At 36.7% G+C, this 16,721-nt stretch overlaps 1 protein-coding gene across 3 annotated transcripts in view; it reads right to left on the bottom strand.

The window, feature by feature from the left end:
- PDHX (pyruvate dehydrogenase complex component X) overlaps positions 1-16,721 on the bottom strand; it is a 197,194-nt gene that overhangs the window by 160,962 nt on the left and 19,511 nt on the right. For all 3 annotated transcript variants that reach the window (XM_036859962.1, XM_036859961.1, XM_036859963.1), the window contains exon 3: positions 946-1,046. In XM_036859962.1, the coding sequence (XP_036715857.1) occupies positions 946-1,046 (101 nt within the window). The remainder of the gene's footprint in view (positions 1-945; positions 1,047-16,721) is intronic.

Genomic DNA, 16,721 nt, shown 5'->3' with positions numbered 1-16,721 from the left:
TAAGTAACCTCTCTTGTATTGCTACACATTTTGGTTGAAGGGTTGTACTAACTTCAGCTTGTAATAATGCCACTAAAGTATCCAAGTTACAGCTTCATATTTTTAATTAGTTATAAAGCAAAGTATGTTCAGAGAAGAGCCTTCAAAATTACTGTAATGTATTAAAATTTAGATCTAAAAGGAAATGACTTTGGTTTTGCTAGACCCACAAGTATATTTTCTTTTGCTCATGGAACAGAAAATATGCTATCAAAAGATAAGATTGTCAACTACATTCAAGTATATGAAATATTCCATACACATAACTTTTTATATAATTGTATTTTAAAATAATTATAAAAATGTAAAGGATGAATAAAACTGTAAGAAAGAGTAAGAAGTAGACCAGGACACTGAGTGTGGCTATGAAACCCACAAGCAAGACTCTGCATAGGACGACTTCAAATAGTCTTATCTAGAGAAAGGAGCTGAGCAGACAGTCACTTTATACACTTTCCAGGTTTCGGAGTCCTGGGGATAGATGAAGACAGGGTTTCTTGCTTTCATGCCATTAGAGTAAAACATTTCTTTTTAAAAATTTTACCAACTATAAACTTGGAAATTACTAGCTCTAAGCTTTAACCTATTGCTCTCTTTGTCTTCAAATTCTACCTCAAATAGACTTCTCTCATCCCTCAGGCCAGAATGCTTCTCATTTTCCACTAGGGAACCCAAAACACTGAGTATCTTTATCATGGTTGAAACAGTTCTATGTTGTTTGATCATTACTGGCTACTATTAGACGTTAACACTAAAATATTTTAAACATCTGAATTTAAAATGTATTATGTAGATATACTATAACACTATAAACAAAGAGGTAAAAATAAACAGTAACTCAGTTTCAAAGAACTTTACGTTTAAGAAATCTTCATCCTGTTGAAGACAATCAAAATAAAAACTTACCACTATTTTGGCCAAGATGCCATCATCACTTGCATCTAAGGTAACCACAGCTTTGTCAGTCTCTATTTCACATAAGGCATCTCCAGTACTCACAGCTTCACCTACAAAACAAGACTGGGTTTGTTTTGTTTTTTAAAATATGAATATTAGTTATGTGAGATGGTGTGTGTAAAGTGTGTAAAACATGATAATAAGTACCAAAACACTCAATAGCTATTTCTGGGCTGTGGAATTACAAGTAATTCTTATATTGCATGTGTGTTTCTGTGGTGTATATGTGTATGCTTTGTTGCATTTTCCAAAAGCTTAATAATGGACCTAAATTATATCTGTTATAATAAAAAAGTGATTATAGAGATTATTAAGCAAACATTAAAAATGAAATCGCATTTTATAGAGAATAGCAAGGGATGCATATCTTCCTCCAAACAAATCAATTCCAGACCCCATATTTCTTCCTTTTTAATATATTTTGATTATTATTCCTTAAGAAGACAGGTTTACAATTAATAACACCTCTGGGTTAACACTGTAGGTGAGTTCAGAAACCCTGTCGGCACCACAGAGCACAAATGAATAAAAACATATTAATAAGCATAAAGAGAGAAAATCAAAGACATAGCTAAGGTCAAATAAGAAACACTTCTGTGCAACAGAAACAGTATAGGTATTCAAAAATGCTGAGCAGGACCTGACTTGCTGGTTTCTGGAGCTAAAAGCAGGCTGTGGGGAGGAAGGGTGAAGTACAGTAGTTTCCTTTGGAGCAAAGGGAACTAAGAGTGGCCTGCTGAAGCAGGGGACTCAAATCGATTCTCTCTGCTTAAAGCTAGGGCTGGCTGCAACCAAAACCTTTGACTAGAGCTATGGCTTTATATCAGAAATGCAGGTCGAAGAAGGTAGGGAACAAAAACACTAGCTCAATACCAGAACAGAGTCAAGCCACCCTCTGGTTCCATTACTTTATCTGCCAATATCCCAAATATCAATAGCAAAATCCCTAGATTGAGGGGTGGGGAAAGGGAGACTCAGGGGACAGGTGGGAAGACATCGAAACTACAACAGAAACATTCCACTCAAAAGTAAATTGCAAGACAAAGTTCCAAAACATGAAGAAATTTAATGCTAAGAAAGGAAACCACAAAAATCAGTAATTGGAACAGAAATTCATTTCAGATGCAATCCATTCAGTGCAACCCACCAAAGATTTTAAAATAAGTATCTTAAGGATGTTCAGAAATAGAAATGAAGGTATAAGATCCATCACAAGAACAAGAGATAAAAAAGAAAAATAATGTACAGACATAAAGCACCATCAGGTTGAAAGGAAAAAAACTAATTAGAAATCTTGGAAATGAAAAATACAATGAATGAAATAACAAGAAACAATCAATGGGATATATTCTACAGTCGACATACTGAAAGAATGATGTAGTAAATTAAAGATAGCTTCAGTGAACTACCTGGAACTTAATACGGGCAGACAAAAAGATAAGTAGAAAAGAGCAGTTAAGGGACATAAATTGAGGCTGCAGTGTTTGTCCAATGGAGTTCCAAGGGAAGAGATGGGAGAGAACAGTGGACAAGCAATACTTGAAGAGATAACTGCTGAGAATTTCCCAGAGTTGAAAAGAGATATATATCTTCAAAATGAAAGAGTACTGAATGAGTTTAGAGTGTGGTTATCTATAGCGTATTGACTATGAGGGGGCACAGGGAGCCTTAGAACTTGCTGGAAATATTCTGTATCTTGACTAGGTGTTGGTAACCTGGATATATGTTTATGTAAAAATTAATCGAGCTTACACTTTGTGCAGGTAACACCTTGATAAAAAGAATTAAACAGGAAAAAAGAGTATTAGACTGTATAAACATGACTCCACATCATACACTGTATAGAAATTACATACTTTCAACAATTGAAACACAATCTTAAAAGCTATCAGAGGGAAAAAAATAGATTACCTCAAAGGAATGACAGACTGAGAGCACACTTCTCAGCAGCTGCAATAGAGGTCAGAAGACAACGGAGTAATATCTTCAAAAAGCTGAGGAAAAATAACTGTCTAGAATTTTATATGCAGCCAAACCATCATTCAAGAATGAAGGAAAAGTTCAGACATACAAAAGCTAAGAAAATTTACCACTTATTGATGAGCTATTACAAAATGCAGTTTATCAAAAAGAAAGGTAGACACAGAGGGGATCCATGGGCTACACAAAACAAGTTACCACAGAAACTGATAAAGTGTTAACTATTAATCATTTAAAAGGTAATTTCTGAGGGGTTAAAAAAGTTTACAACTCAAACATTAAAAAAACCAGTAAGCTGGATAAGGATATTTTTAGGTGATAAAACATGCTAAGAACTTTGATACAGATAGGAGGAAAAAATACTGGATAACTCTAGACTGCACTGGCAAAATATAATTAAATATGTATCCTAAAAACTTAATGGTGTATACCAAAAAATATAAAAATGGAAACATAACCTACAGCATTCATAAAAGCAAGAAATATAGAAAATAACAAAAACTATTATCCAATTGAAGGCAGATGCATGAAAAGAAAAAAGCAAAGGATAAAAACAGAAAACACAAAAATGGAAGAAGTCCAAACGTATCAGTAATTACAATTAACATAAATGGATTAAAACCACCGACTAAAAGAGATTATCAAAATGAATAAAAAAATAAAATCTAGTTAAATGTTGCTTACAAGAGACAGACATAAACAAAAACAGAATAAAAAGTAAGATATAGAAAAGTGTGAAGCATACAAATACACCCCCTCACGTATACACCAAAAACAGCGGGTACAGCAGTATGAATAGGCACACTCAATAAAAGAACATGAAGGAAAATCTAAAACGCTGACATAACAAATATGCTCTGAAAGTTCACTGTACTGAAACTCCTTCACTGTATATCAAGATTTTCACACAGATGATTATACTATATCTCAGTTAAAATAGTTCAGAACCACCAATACAAACTATTTTAATGAAATAAACTTATCTGTTAGATATTTATTAAACACCTGAAAGGTGCTCGGTCTAACCCCAAAGAGATTTTCCTACTCAACCAATATTTATTGAAAATGTATTAGAGCACTGAGGATACAGCAGTGGGAGGAAAAAAATGGTTAAGATTTCTGACCTCAAGAAGCATCCTTACTATCTTGTGAAAAATTCATTGGAAATAACAGTGGAATTAGGTGAAGTCAGGATGGTATGGGAACATTCAGCAGGGGTATCTAATTCAGTTTTTGAAAGGTGAGAGCAGCCTTCCTTAAAAAAAAAAAAAAAAAAGACATCTAGTCTGAGCCTGAAAAGATGAGGAGGAGACAACCAAGTAAAGGGGCAAGTGATCCAGGCAGAAGGCACAACACACCCAAAGCTCTCAAGGGTGAAAGAAAACAGGAAACTTCGGAGGATCTGGCTAATGCTACCTGAGAGAAGTGATGAGAGATTAGGCTGGTGAGGTAAGCAGGAATCCCACCCAAAAAGGAAACATGTCTGTCATACAGAGAAAGCTACGGTGCCAGATTATACAATCTCACATCACTTCTTTATATGACAGATGTCTTAGGGCAGTTAAGACAGATTATATTTCAAAAAGAAAGGAACCACACCCTAATATGTTTCTGCTGTAACCATGGAAAAAACAATTGAATCAGGCAACCTAGCAATTAAATACTTCTTTTAGACACCTAGAAAAGAAATTCTGGCCATAGGAAAACAATAAAATAATGTTTTATCACTTGTGCTTGCCTATTTCAAATTCCAAACACCCTTTGAGAACGATTCACAAATTCTACCTCAGCCATAGATCAACCTAGATGATTTTGTTCCTATTCCTGAATTCCTATAGTATTTGTAATTAATTTGAAATGAATCACAAATTGTACTATGAAATGTTATGTTAACTGCTATTAATTACTTTTTTAAAAATTGGTTTTCTTCTATTTACCAATCTATGAGCTTCTTCATAATAGGAATAGGACACACTTTAAGTGTTTTACATTCTACCTCATTCCCCAGGACTCCACCTATTGCCTCATACGTAATGAGTTTGAGATTAAAACACTTCAGAAGAAAATTGCAATAATATCACAAGTCCTCATTTCCTCATAAGGTATACATCAAACCATCCTTTATGTTTCTTTCAGTTCTAACATTTGATTTGTAGCATGTTTCTGACATTTAAAAACTTAGGTATCCTGTTTCCTTTTTATTTTGTTTTAATTAAAGGTGCACCTATTCACAAAACATATATATATATTAGCTATATGAGAATCCTGAGAGAGAGATAAAATGTAAAGAAACATAGAGAAAAGCATCTATTGTGTGGTGAACCTTCCCCAGGAACCACAGCAAGGTTTAAAACATTGTATTATTATATAAGGCACATTACCCCTAATATCACAAAACTAGGGTTCTATCTATCAATAATCAAACATAACGTGAATGCCAAAGAAAAATTTTGAGACAAACGACGAGCCATGAAGATTCCAAATATACTCAGTTTCAGCCCTGGTCAACAATTTAGCGCTGTAACTTGGAAAACCTGCAAGGCACAGTAGTTACAAGGAGCTCTTCCAACTCAGACACAGGTTTATTCCAAGCTCTGACACTTACTGGTAATCTTGACCAAGTTACTGAATCTCTCTGACTCTAAGGAAAGTTTGAATGTGCAGCTAATTATAAAAAAAAAAAATCATGGAACTGCAAATGTTAACTCTTCACAAACCTCTTCAAATAACACTTCACAACATCTTTAGATTAAAAAGTTAGGTATGTTATTAATAACCATTAAGAACCAAGACTCATTCTAGCTCCCTACTCCATACGCCATCATTTCAGACAGATCATTCAACATACATTAGTATATAAGGCATTTGTAAGTAAGCACTGGGTATAAACAAAACAATAAGATAGGGTTCTGTTCACAAGTTCAGAGTCTAGCGGAGAAGACTCAGAAGCTAGCACAGAGCATCATGGCTGGTGTGAGGTGACAGATGGCTCCTCAGCTGCCACGTTGAGGGCTGACTGGTTGTAGAAGGAGATGGCAGCCTTGCCGTGTTCCTGCGTGTCCCTGTGCCATCTCCTCGTGGTGCGTGTCAGCAGCCGAGGTGGAGCGGGCCCGGAGCGAGAGTGCGGGCCCCAGGAGGGGCCAGAGCAGAGGCCCGCCCGGGGGCCGCTCCCCAGCACCGAAGCCAGCATCATCATCATCCTGTGCCTTTGTCCAGATGGGCAGCTGCCAGAGCTGAGGACTGGAGTACACAGAGGCTTCCCTTTCTCTTTTAAATTCTGGGTATGAAGTGTAGTCTTGATCAAACACAGTTAATGGTGATGCTTATCAACTAAACACATCCTATGACTTTCACAAGATAATCTTGTTCTGCCTAAAGTTAAGAATAAAAGTCTTTATTTAAAAGGTGTGTGTGGTGGTAATGGTGGGAGGCCAAGTCACATCTACATGAACATTAAAGAAAGAAACCTCTTCTCAGTGCTAAGGTGAACCATAATGACACCTATGATTAGAGACAAAGATAATTCAATCGTATATCAACAAATATTTACTGGCTGCCCCTATGTGCATGACACTGTGCAAGATCCTATGGCAAAAATAATAATAAAATAAGAGAGTCTGACTGAGGAAGAGTACAAACAAGCAGGCAATGCCAATCTCATCCAGTCAATGCCTACGGCAGCGTGGGAGGATAGAGAAGGGGCCCCTAGTCAGTGTTTGCCAACTCTTTTCATCACACACGGAAAGATATTACTTGCGTGGCCCAAGACCCCAGGCAACCTGGCTCCTAGGGCATCCTGCTCTGAGGATTCAAGGCAGGAGTAGTTGTTTGAGAAGGAAACTGCTAGGCAAAGTTAACCTCCCTTACATCCTTCTGGCTCTTACATTTCACTGCATTAACCATTTCAAGTGCCCAACACACATGTGGCTAGTGGTTACTACACTGGACAGTACAGACATGGAACATTTCCATCACTACAGGAAGCTCTATTGAAAAATACTGTAATCTCACCAATTCTATAATTCTGACATAATAGAAATATTAACAATAAATGTAAAAAAGCATAATGATGGAATGTTATTCAGCAACAAAAGGAATGAACTGTTGATACATGCTACAACATGGATGAACTGCAAAATCATGCTAAATCAAAGAAGCCAGTCACAAAAGACTTCATAATACATGATTCTATTTCCACTAAATGCCCAGAAAAGGCAAATTTTTAGAGATAGAAAGCAGATCAAGATAGGGATAAGAGAAAGAAGTGACTGCAATCAAGCACTAGGGAGTTTTGGGGATGATATAAATGTTCTAAAGTTTTGGTGATGGCTGAAGAACTCTATATATTCACTAAAAAATCACTGAATTGAGCACTTAAAATAGGTGAATGTTATAGTGTGTAAATTATACCTCAAAAGCTGTTAAAATAGTAGTGTACTGAAAAAACACTTGTTATTTGTGAAATGCACACTTCAGAAGTTTTCCATTTTAGCATCCAAACATGTATACAAATCCCCAGAAATAACAGAAACCAAAGCCTCATCTACAATAGAAGCCAGAGACCCATTTAACTCTCTAGTAGCACCTGGTGATAACAATTCAAATAGTGATCAACACCTTCAAGACAGTTCTACTTCTGAATTTTACACACTGTATTAATTATACAATCTAAGATTTACACAAAAATTGTTTTAAATATTCAAGATTCCCAGTCCCATGAAAAAAGGAAAGCCCACATGAAATGACAGTCTCTGAAGGAAAACAGACACCAAGCGCAGCAGCAGTAACATGGCTGATGAAGCAAGTTCTGCGTCTGCTCCAAACAACGTGTGGCCAGGTACCTCACAGAACTATCCCAGTCTAGTTTTGTTCCAGTGTTTCAGGATAAGCTCTTAAGTATCTCAAGAAAGAAAACAATGTTTTTCATACCCTCACATATTCTCTCACAAAAGGGCAGAATAAGAATATTTTCTTCCTTTTTGTTATTTTAACAGATATGACCTTACAACTGATGAAAAAATAATCTATATACACTTTAATTAAACTAAAAGTCATCTGACACACACTTCCCCCACCAAATTACAAGCGTGTAATAAAAATGTGGAATGTGGCTCAATTCACCTTTCAGATTTTGAACCTGTACATGTTACCTGGCACTTTTGAACTGTTTTCCCTACTAACTTAATAATGCATATTCTTTACTTAATCCTCAGACTGAAATTAAGTATTCTAATATTCATTACAAAACTACTTTTCTAACATTCATTAGATCGATGAAGATGGGAATAATTTATATGCTATATTACTGCATGTTTCCATGTGATGAGACAGGTTATCAAGAGGACGTGACCACTTAGCTGGGCAAGAGCAACTGGAGGTCCCTCACCCCCTCCCCATCCGTGAAATGTGTGCTCCGCTTGCCTTCCCAGTGCTGGAAGCTGCCCAAGGACATAGCCTTGAGATAGTACTGGGGTGCTGAGACCACCTGGACAGTATACGTGACCGAGCCCAGTTAAGGCCTCTGTATACTTTTAAGATTCTGGCAGGCAGTGTGGGGATCTACCCATCTTGTGGCTGCCAGAGGCAAGCCTCACATGAAAGTCCCCTTGCTTACTAAACCTGCTGCCTACCAACCTGGAGCCTCTTTCTTCCATCTCTCCCTACCCTCCATGTATGGGCCCGATTTCCAATTACACCCAGGAAGTTCCTGAGGAGGTTGTGATACAACACTATGACTTCAAAAAAGAAAAAGAAACTGAGTTATCACAGAATTCTAAAGTCAAGGATATATCTTAGAAATCATCTAATTCAACTCACTCCCAGACATTTCATGACAGAATGGGAACCCCAAAGGACAAACGTAGACTAGAGTTCTTTTCACTGCACCCTTATTGCCTTGGCTTAAAACAGACACAACACACACACATATTAGTAACAGTTGTGAATTACAGAGTCTCAGATTTTCAAGAAATCTTAAAGGTTTGTAAGACCGAACTGCCATCCACTAAAGGTTATCAGATCATTAGCATTAGCTTAAAAATAAACTAGATTCAAAATTAGATACAACACTATTCTTTTTCATAAAAAAATTTCAATCCCCTTAATGTTTGAAGGTCTAAACTCAGTTTTAAATAACAGTGACCATACAATAAAGATCTCAAGATAAAAATTTTTAAAAACATAGCTAATAAGAAAAAAAGGTATATAAAAAGTTTTCTTGTAGAATATAAATGCTTTTAACACATAACGACTGAACCAAGTTATGTACCAAGCACCAAACATACTTAGACATATATAGTCATACCCATGTGTACAATACATAAATGTTAAAGAACTAAATTATGAGGGACTTCCCTGGTGGTCCAGTAGTTAAGACTCCCAATTCTGAGGGCCCGGGTTCGATCCCTGGTCAGGGAACTAGACCCTGCAACTAAGAGCCTGCATACTGCACCTAAAAGATTCCCGCATGCCGCAACTAAAGATCCCACACGCCACTACAAAGATGCCGTGTGCTGCACTAAGACCTGGAGCAGCCAAATAAATAAATAAATAAATATTTTTAAAAAAATTCTTAAAAAAAAGAACTGAATTATGCTCAAAAAAAATCACAAAGGTGATGAACTAAAAACGAAGCCAGTGAATTATGGAGAACCAACGATTTAGACTGCTCTCAATTACTTATGTGTACTGGTAAACATTTCTCCTGAGTTGGCAGAACACAGAATTTTAAAAGCAACCTTCAAGGAAACAGGCTCCAGGGGCTTAAAGTACACCCTGGCTTGTCCTGCATGAAAATAGCACATGTAATCAAAAGGAAAAAGAACAAAACGATGAAACCATTTGTCTCCTGGCTCTGCATTATACTCACCATATTCTAACGGGTGTGAATAACTTATCAGACTGCCAGCAAGCTAGAAGTCTGAGAGATAAATGTGGTCCAGAGAATCCTCCTATCTACTTGCCTATCAAGGAAGGTCTCAAAGTGTGAAGAAATTTAATCTTTTTATAATAATCCTAAAAGGCTGGTCTGTGTCTGAATCATTATTTAATGACACCAACACTCTGTCATACTGGATATGGAAATAGCCAAAGCCCTGTAATTCATCAGGAAAAAGAAACTTAAACATAGATTCCAACTGACTGCATTATTTATGAAGGTGAAACTTTCTTAGATATTGATAATTATTTTAGAAGATGGCAGCAGCCATGAAGAGCCGATTGCTCAAAATGCTTCCTAATGAAGCATTGTCTCTTTCATTTATATGACATGTCTTTCTCAAATTCTAGAAAACTCTGCCATTTTTTTGTTGAATACTACCTCTTCCTCATTCTCTCTTTTTTCTCCTTCTGGAATTCTTCCTATTGGGTTAGTAGAGGATTCTCATTTTATTCTTCGTGTCTTAGCTTCTCTTTTATATTCTCTACTGCTTTATCTCTTGCTGCTGCATGCACGCTAACAGGCTGGACTTCACAAATCCTTTGGTAAGTCACGTCTAATCACACTTTAACCCAACCTTGAGTTTTTCATTTTCTAATTTTAGAGACAACATTTTTCATTCCTAGGAGTTCTATTTGTCCTTTTCAAATCTGTCTGGACTTTTTGGATAGTGTTTGTCTTTTTTCATATTTTCAACTCCTTCTCTTACACGTTTTGTCGTTTCAAACATACATTTTTATGTATCTGTAACTCCAATTAGCTGAAGTTCCTGGAGGTCTAATCCTGTTGCTTGTTATGCCTAATAACGTTTGTCCCTAAAGGGCAGCTTCCATGTCAATTATTAAATTTGGAACTGTGACTTTGTGGTTAAGGGGGACTTTATCTGGGAATCTTGTGTGAGTTGGATTAGAGACGATGTTCTTCCAGAATAATGGCTTCTGCCAAGTAACCAAGGAAGATTATCAGCCCAGGACCACTTTACCTCTACTTACGGGTTCCCAGAAAATGCAAATACTACAAATCTGAACCCCAAAGCCTCATGAAGAAATGCCTATGAGAGAACATTTTCAACAAGGTAAGCATTTTTATTCCAAGACAAATAAATATATTTGTCTGTTAGCCATTTTATGGCATTAAATTCCATCTATAGGGTGGTGACTCTAAAATGTCTATCAAGTCAGACTTCACTCCTAAACTTTAATTCCTATAACCAACTGTCTATTGAACACGTTCCCTTGAATATCTAATAAGGAACTCAAACTTTACCACATCCAAACCTGAACCTAATTCTTTTTTTTTCTCCAGCTTTTTTTTTTTTATACAGCAGGTTCTTATTAGTCATCCATTTTATACACATCAGGGTATACATGTAAATCCCAATCACCCAATTCATCACACCACCATCCCCACACCCCCCCACCGCTTTCCCCCCTTGGTGTCCATACGTTTGTTCTCTACATCTGTGTCTCAATTTCTGCTCTGCAAACCGGTTCATCTGTACCATTTTCCTAGGTTCCACATATATGCATTAATATGCAATATTTGTTTTTCTCTTTCTGATTTACTTCACTCTGTATGACAGTCTCTAGATTCATCCACATCTCTACAAATGACCCAATTTCATTTCTTTTTATGGATGAGTAATATTCCATACTATATATTACCACATCTTCTTTATCCATTCGTCTGTCAATGGGCATTTAGGTTGCTTCCATGACCTGGCTATTGTAAATAGTGCTGCAATGAACATTGGGGTGCATGTGTCTTTTTGAATTATGGTTTTCTCTGGGTATATGCCCAGTAGTGGGATTGCTGGGTCATATGGTAATTCTATTTTTAGTTCTTTAAGGAACCTCCATACTGTTCTCCAGAGTGGCTGTATGAATATACATTCTCACCAACAGTGCAAGAGGGTTCCCTTTTCTCCACACCCTCTCCAGCATTTGTTTGCAGATTTTTCTGATGATGCCCATTCTAACTGGTGTGAGGTGATACCTCATTGTAGTTTTGATTTGCATTTCTCTAATAATTAGTGATGTTGAGCAGCATTTAATGTGCTTCTTGGCCATCTGTATGTCCTCTTTGGAGAAATGTCTATTTAGGTCTTCTGCCCATTTTTTGATTGGGTTGTTTGTTTTCTGAATATTAAGCCGCATGAGCTGTTTATATATGTTGGAGATTAATCCTTTTTGTCCACTGATTCATTTGCAAATATTTTTTCCCATTCTGAGGGCTGTCTTCTCGTCTTGTTTGTAGTTTCCTTTGCTTTGCAAAAGCTTTTAAATTTCATTAGGTCCCATTTGTTTATTTTTGTTTTTATTTCCATTACTCTAGAAGGTGGATCAAAAAAGATCTTGCTGTGATTTATGTCAGAGTGTTCTTCCTATGTTTTCCTCTAAGAGTTTTATAGTGTCCAGTCTTACATTTAGGTCTCTAATCCATTTTGAGTTTATTTTTGTGTATGGTGTTAGGGAGTGTTCTAATTGCATTCTTTTACATGTAGCTGTCCAGTTTTCCCAGCACCACTTATTGAAGAGACTTTTTCTCCATTGTATATCCTTGCGTCCTTTGTCATAGATTAAATGACCATAGGTGTGTGGGTTTATCTCTGGGCTTTCTATCCTGTTCCATTGATTTATATTTCTGTTTTTGTGCCACTACCATATTGTCTTGATTACTGTAGCTTTGTAGTATAGTCTGAAGTCAGGGAGTCTGATTCCTCCAGCTGTGTTTTTTTCCCTCAAGACTGCTTTGGCTATTCGGGGTCTTTTGTGTCTCCATACAAATTTTAAGATTTTTTGTTCTAGTTCTGTAAAAAATGCCATTGGTAATTTGATAGGGATTGCATTGAATCTGTAGATTGCTTTGGGTAGTATAGTCATTTTCACAATACTGATTCTTCCAATCCAAGAACATGGTATATCTCTCCATCTGTTGGTATCATCATTAATTTCTTTCAACAGTGTCTTATAGTTTTCTGAATACAGGTCTTTTATCTCCTCAGGTAGGTTTATTCCTAGTTATTTTATTCTTTTTGTTGCAATGGTAAATGTGAGTGTTTCCTTAATTTCTCTTTCAGATTTTTCATCATTAGTGTATAGGAATGCAAGAGATTTCTGTGCATTAATTTTGTATCCTGCAACTTTACCAAATTCACTGATTAACTCTAGTAGTTTTCTGGTGGCATCTTTAGGATTCTCTATGTATAGTATCATGCCATCTGCAAACAGTGACAGTTTTACTTCTTCTTTTCCAATTTGTATTCCTTTTATTTCTTTTCCTTCTCTGATTGCCGTGGCTAGGACTTCCAAAACTATGTTGAATAATAGTGGCGAGAGTGGACATCCTTGTCTTGTTCCCGATCTTAGAGGAACTGCTTTTGGTTTTTCACCATTGAGAATGATGTTTGCTGTGAGTTTGTTGTATATGGCCTTTATTATGTTGAGGTAGGTTCCCTCTATGCCCACTTTCTAGAGAGTTTTTATCATAAACGGGTGCTGAATTTTGTCAAAAGCTTTTTCTGCATCTATTGAGATGATCACATGGTTTTTCTTCTTCAGTTTGTTAATATGGTGTATCACATTGATTGATTTCCATATATTGAAGAATGTTTGCATCCCTGGGATAAATCCCACTTGATCATGGTGTATGATCCTTTTAGTGTGTTGTTGGATTCTGTTTGCTAGTATTTTGTTGAGGATTTTTGCATCTACATTCATCAGTGATATTGGCGTGTAATTTCCTTTTTTTGTAGTATCTTTGTCTGGTTTTGGTATCAGGTGATGGTGGCCTAATAGAATGAGTTTGGGAGTGTTCCTTCCTCTGCAATTTTTTGGAAGAGTTTGAGAAGGATGGGTGTTAGGTCTTCTCTAAATGTTTGACAGAACTGATCTGTGAAGCCATCTGGTCCTGGACTTCTGTTTGTTGGAAGATTTTTAGTCAGTTTCAATTTCATTACTTGTGATTGGTCTGTTCATATTTTCTATTTCTTCCTGGTTCAGTCTTGGAAGGTTATACCTTTCTAAGAATTTGTCCATTTCTTCCAGGTTGTCCATTTTATTGGCATAGAGTTGCTTGTAGTAGTCTCTTAGGATGCTTTGTATTTCTGCAGTGTCTGTTGTAACTTCTCCTTTTTCATTTCTAATTTTATTGATTTGAGTCCTCTCCCTGTTTTTCTTGATGAGTCTGGCTAATGGTTTAACAATTTTGTTTATCTTCTCAAAGAAACAGCTTTTAGTTTAATTGATCTTTGCTATTGTTTTCTTTGTTTCTATTTCATTTATTTCTCCTCTGATCTTTATGATTTCTTTCCTTCTGCTAACTTTGGGTTTTGTTTGTTCTTCTTTCTCTAGTTCCTTTAGGTGTAAGGTTAGATTGTTTATTTGAGATTTTTCTTGTTTCTTGAGGTAGCCTTGTATAGCTATAAACTTCTCTCTTAGAACTGCTTTTGCTGCATCCCATAGGTTTTGGATCATCGTGTTTTCATTGTCATTTGTCTCTAGGTATTTTTTGATTTCCTCTTTGATTTCTTCAGCAATCTCTTGGTTATTTAGGAACGTATTGTTTAGCTTCCATGTGTTTGAGCTTTTTATGTTTTTTTCCCTGTAATTCATTTCTAATCTCATAGCGTTGTGGTCAGAAAAGATGCTTGATATAATTTCAATTTTCTTAAATTTATTGAGGCTTGATTTGTGACCCAAGATGTGATCTATCCTGGAGAATGTTCCGTGCACACTTGAGAAGAAAGTGTAATCTGCTGTTTTTGGATGGAATGTCCTATAAATATCAATTAAATCTATCTGGTCTATTGTGTCATTTAAAGCTTGTTTCCCTACTAATATTCTGTCTGGATGATCTGTCCATCGGTGTAAGTGAGGTGTTAAAGTCTCCCACTATTATTGTGTTACTGTCGATTTCCTCTTTTATAGCTCTTAGCAGTTGCCATATATATTGAGGTGCTCCTATGTTGGGTGCATATATATTTATAATTGTTATATCTTCTTCTTGGATTGATCCCTGGATCATTATGTAGTGTCCTTCCTTGTCTCTTGTAACATTCTTTATTTTAAAGTCAATTTTATCTGATATGAGTATTGCTACTCCAGCTTTCTTTTGATTTCCATTTGCATGGAATATCTTTTTCCATCCCCTCACTTCCAGTCTGAATGTGTCCCTAGGTCTGAAGTGGGTCTCTTGTAGACAGCATAAATATGGGTCTTGTTTTTGTATCCATCCAGCGAACCTGTATCTTTTGGTTGGAGCATTTAATCCATTCACGTTTAAGGTAATTATCAATATGTATGTTCCTATGACCATTTTCTTAATTGTTTTGGGTTTGTTTTTGTAGGTCCTTTTCTTCTCTTGTGTTTCCCACTTAGAGAAGTTCCTTTAGCATTTGTTGTAGAGCTGGTTTGGTGGTGCTGAATTCTCATAGCTTTTGCTTGTCTGTAAAGCTTTTGATTTCTCCATCGAATATGAATGAGATCCTTGCCAGGTAGAGTAATCTTGGTTGTAGGTTCTTCCCTTTCATCACTTTAAGTATATCATGCCACTCCCTTGTGGTTTGTAGAACTTCTGCTGAGAAATCAGCTGTTAACCTTATGGGAGTTCCCTTGTATGTTATTTGTCGTTTTTCCCTTGCTGCTTTCAATAATTTTTCTTTGTCTTTAATTTTTGCCAATTTGATTACTATGTGTCTTGGCGTGTTTCTCCTTGGGTTTATCCTGTATGGGACTCTCTGTGCTTCCTGGACTTGGGTGGCTATTTCCTTTCCCATGTTAGGGAAGTTTTCGACTATAATCTCTTCAAATATTTTCTCAGGTCCTTTCTCTCTCTCTTGTCCTTCTGGGACCCATATAATGCAAACGTTGTTGCGTTTAATGTTGTCCCAGAAGTCTCTTAGGCTGTCTTCATTTCTTTCCATTCTTTTTTCTTTATTCTGTTCTGCAGCAGTGAATTCCACCATTTTGTCTTCCAGGTCATTTATCCATTCTTCTGCCTCAGTGATTCTGCTATTGATTCCTTCTAGTGTATTTTTCATTTCAGTTATTGTATTGTTCATCTCTGTTTGTTTGTTCTTTATTTCTTCTAGGTCTTTGTTAAACATTTCTTGCATCTTCTCGATCTTTGCCTCCATTCTTTTTCCGAGGTCCTGGATCATCTTCACTATCATTATTCTGAATTCTTTTTCTGGAAGGTTGCCTATCTCCACTTCATTTAGTTGTTTTTCTGGGGTTTTATCTTGTTCCTTCATCTGGTACATAACCCTATGCCTTTTCACCTTGTCTATCTTTCTGTGAATGTGGTTTTTGTTCCACAGGCTGCAGAATTTGAGTTCTTCTTGCTTCTGCTGTCTGCCCTCTGGTGGATGAGGCTAAGAGGCTTGTGCAAGTTTCCTCCTGAACCTAATTCTCGATTTCCCCGCCTGCCCACAAAAAAACACACCTGTTTCCCAATCTCAGTTATTCCACCCTTCCAGCTCAGGCCCAGCGGGGCATGTAGTCAACTCCTGCTCACCGTTCTGGATATTGCTGACATTTGGTGATTCCTCTTTCCTGCATTTAAGCTCCACTTACATTTTAAAAATCTGTCTTATAATTTTCTATCCAGAAGTGAGCAGAACCCTGACCCTATCTGTTTAGATGGTCATACTGACTAGAAGTCCTCAGGACTGGCCTTTCCAATGTGAGCCTGTAAAGGGAGCTACTTAAATTGCCTACAGTTAGCTCTTGATACCAGAGCACTCCTAGGGCCTGTTCCATTCAGTGCAAGGCTACTATCAGGGCTCAAGAAAGCACGTAAAGACCAC

This window comes from Balaenoptera musculus, chromosome 8 (genome assembly GCF_009873245.2).
Source record: "Balaenoptera musculus isolate JJ_BM4_2016_0621 chromosome 8, mBalMus1.pri.v3, whole genome shotgun sequence".
In the NCBI taxonomy this organism is placed as follows: Eukaryota; Metazoa; Chordata; class Mammalia; order Artiodactyla; family Balaenopteridae; genus Balaenoptera; species Balaenoptera musculus.
This window is presented reverse-complemented; position numbering and strand designations above follow the sequence as displayed.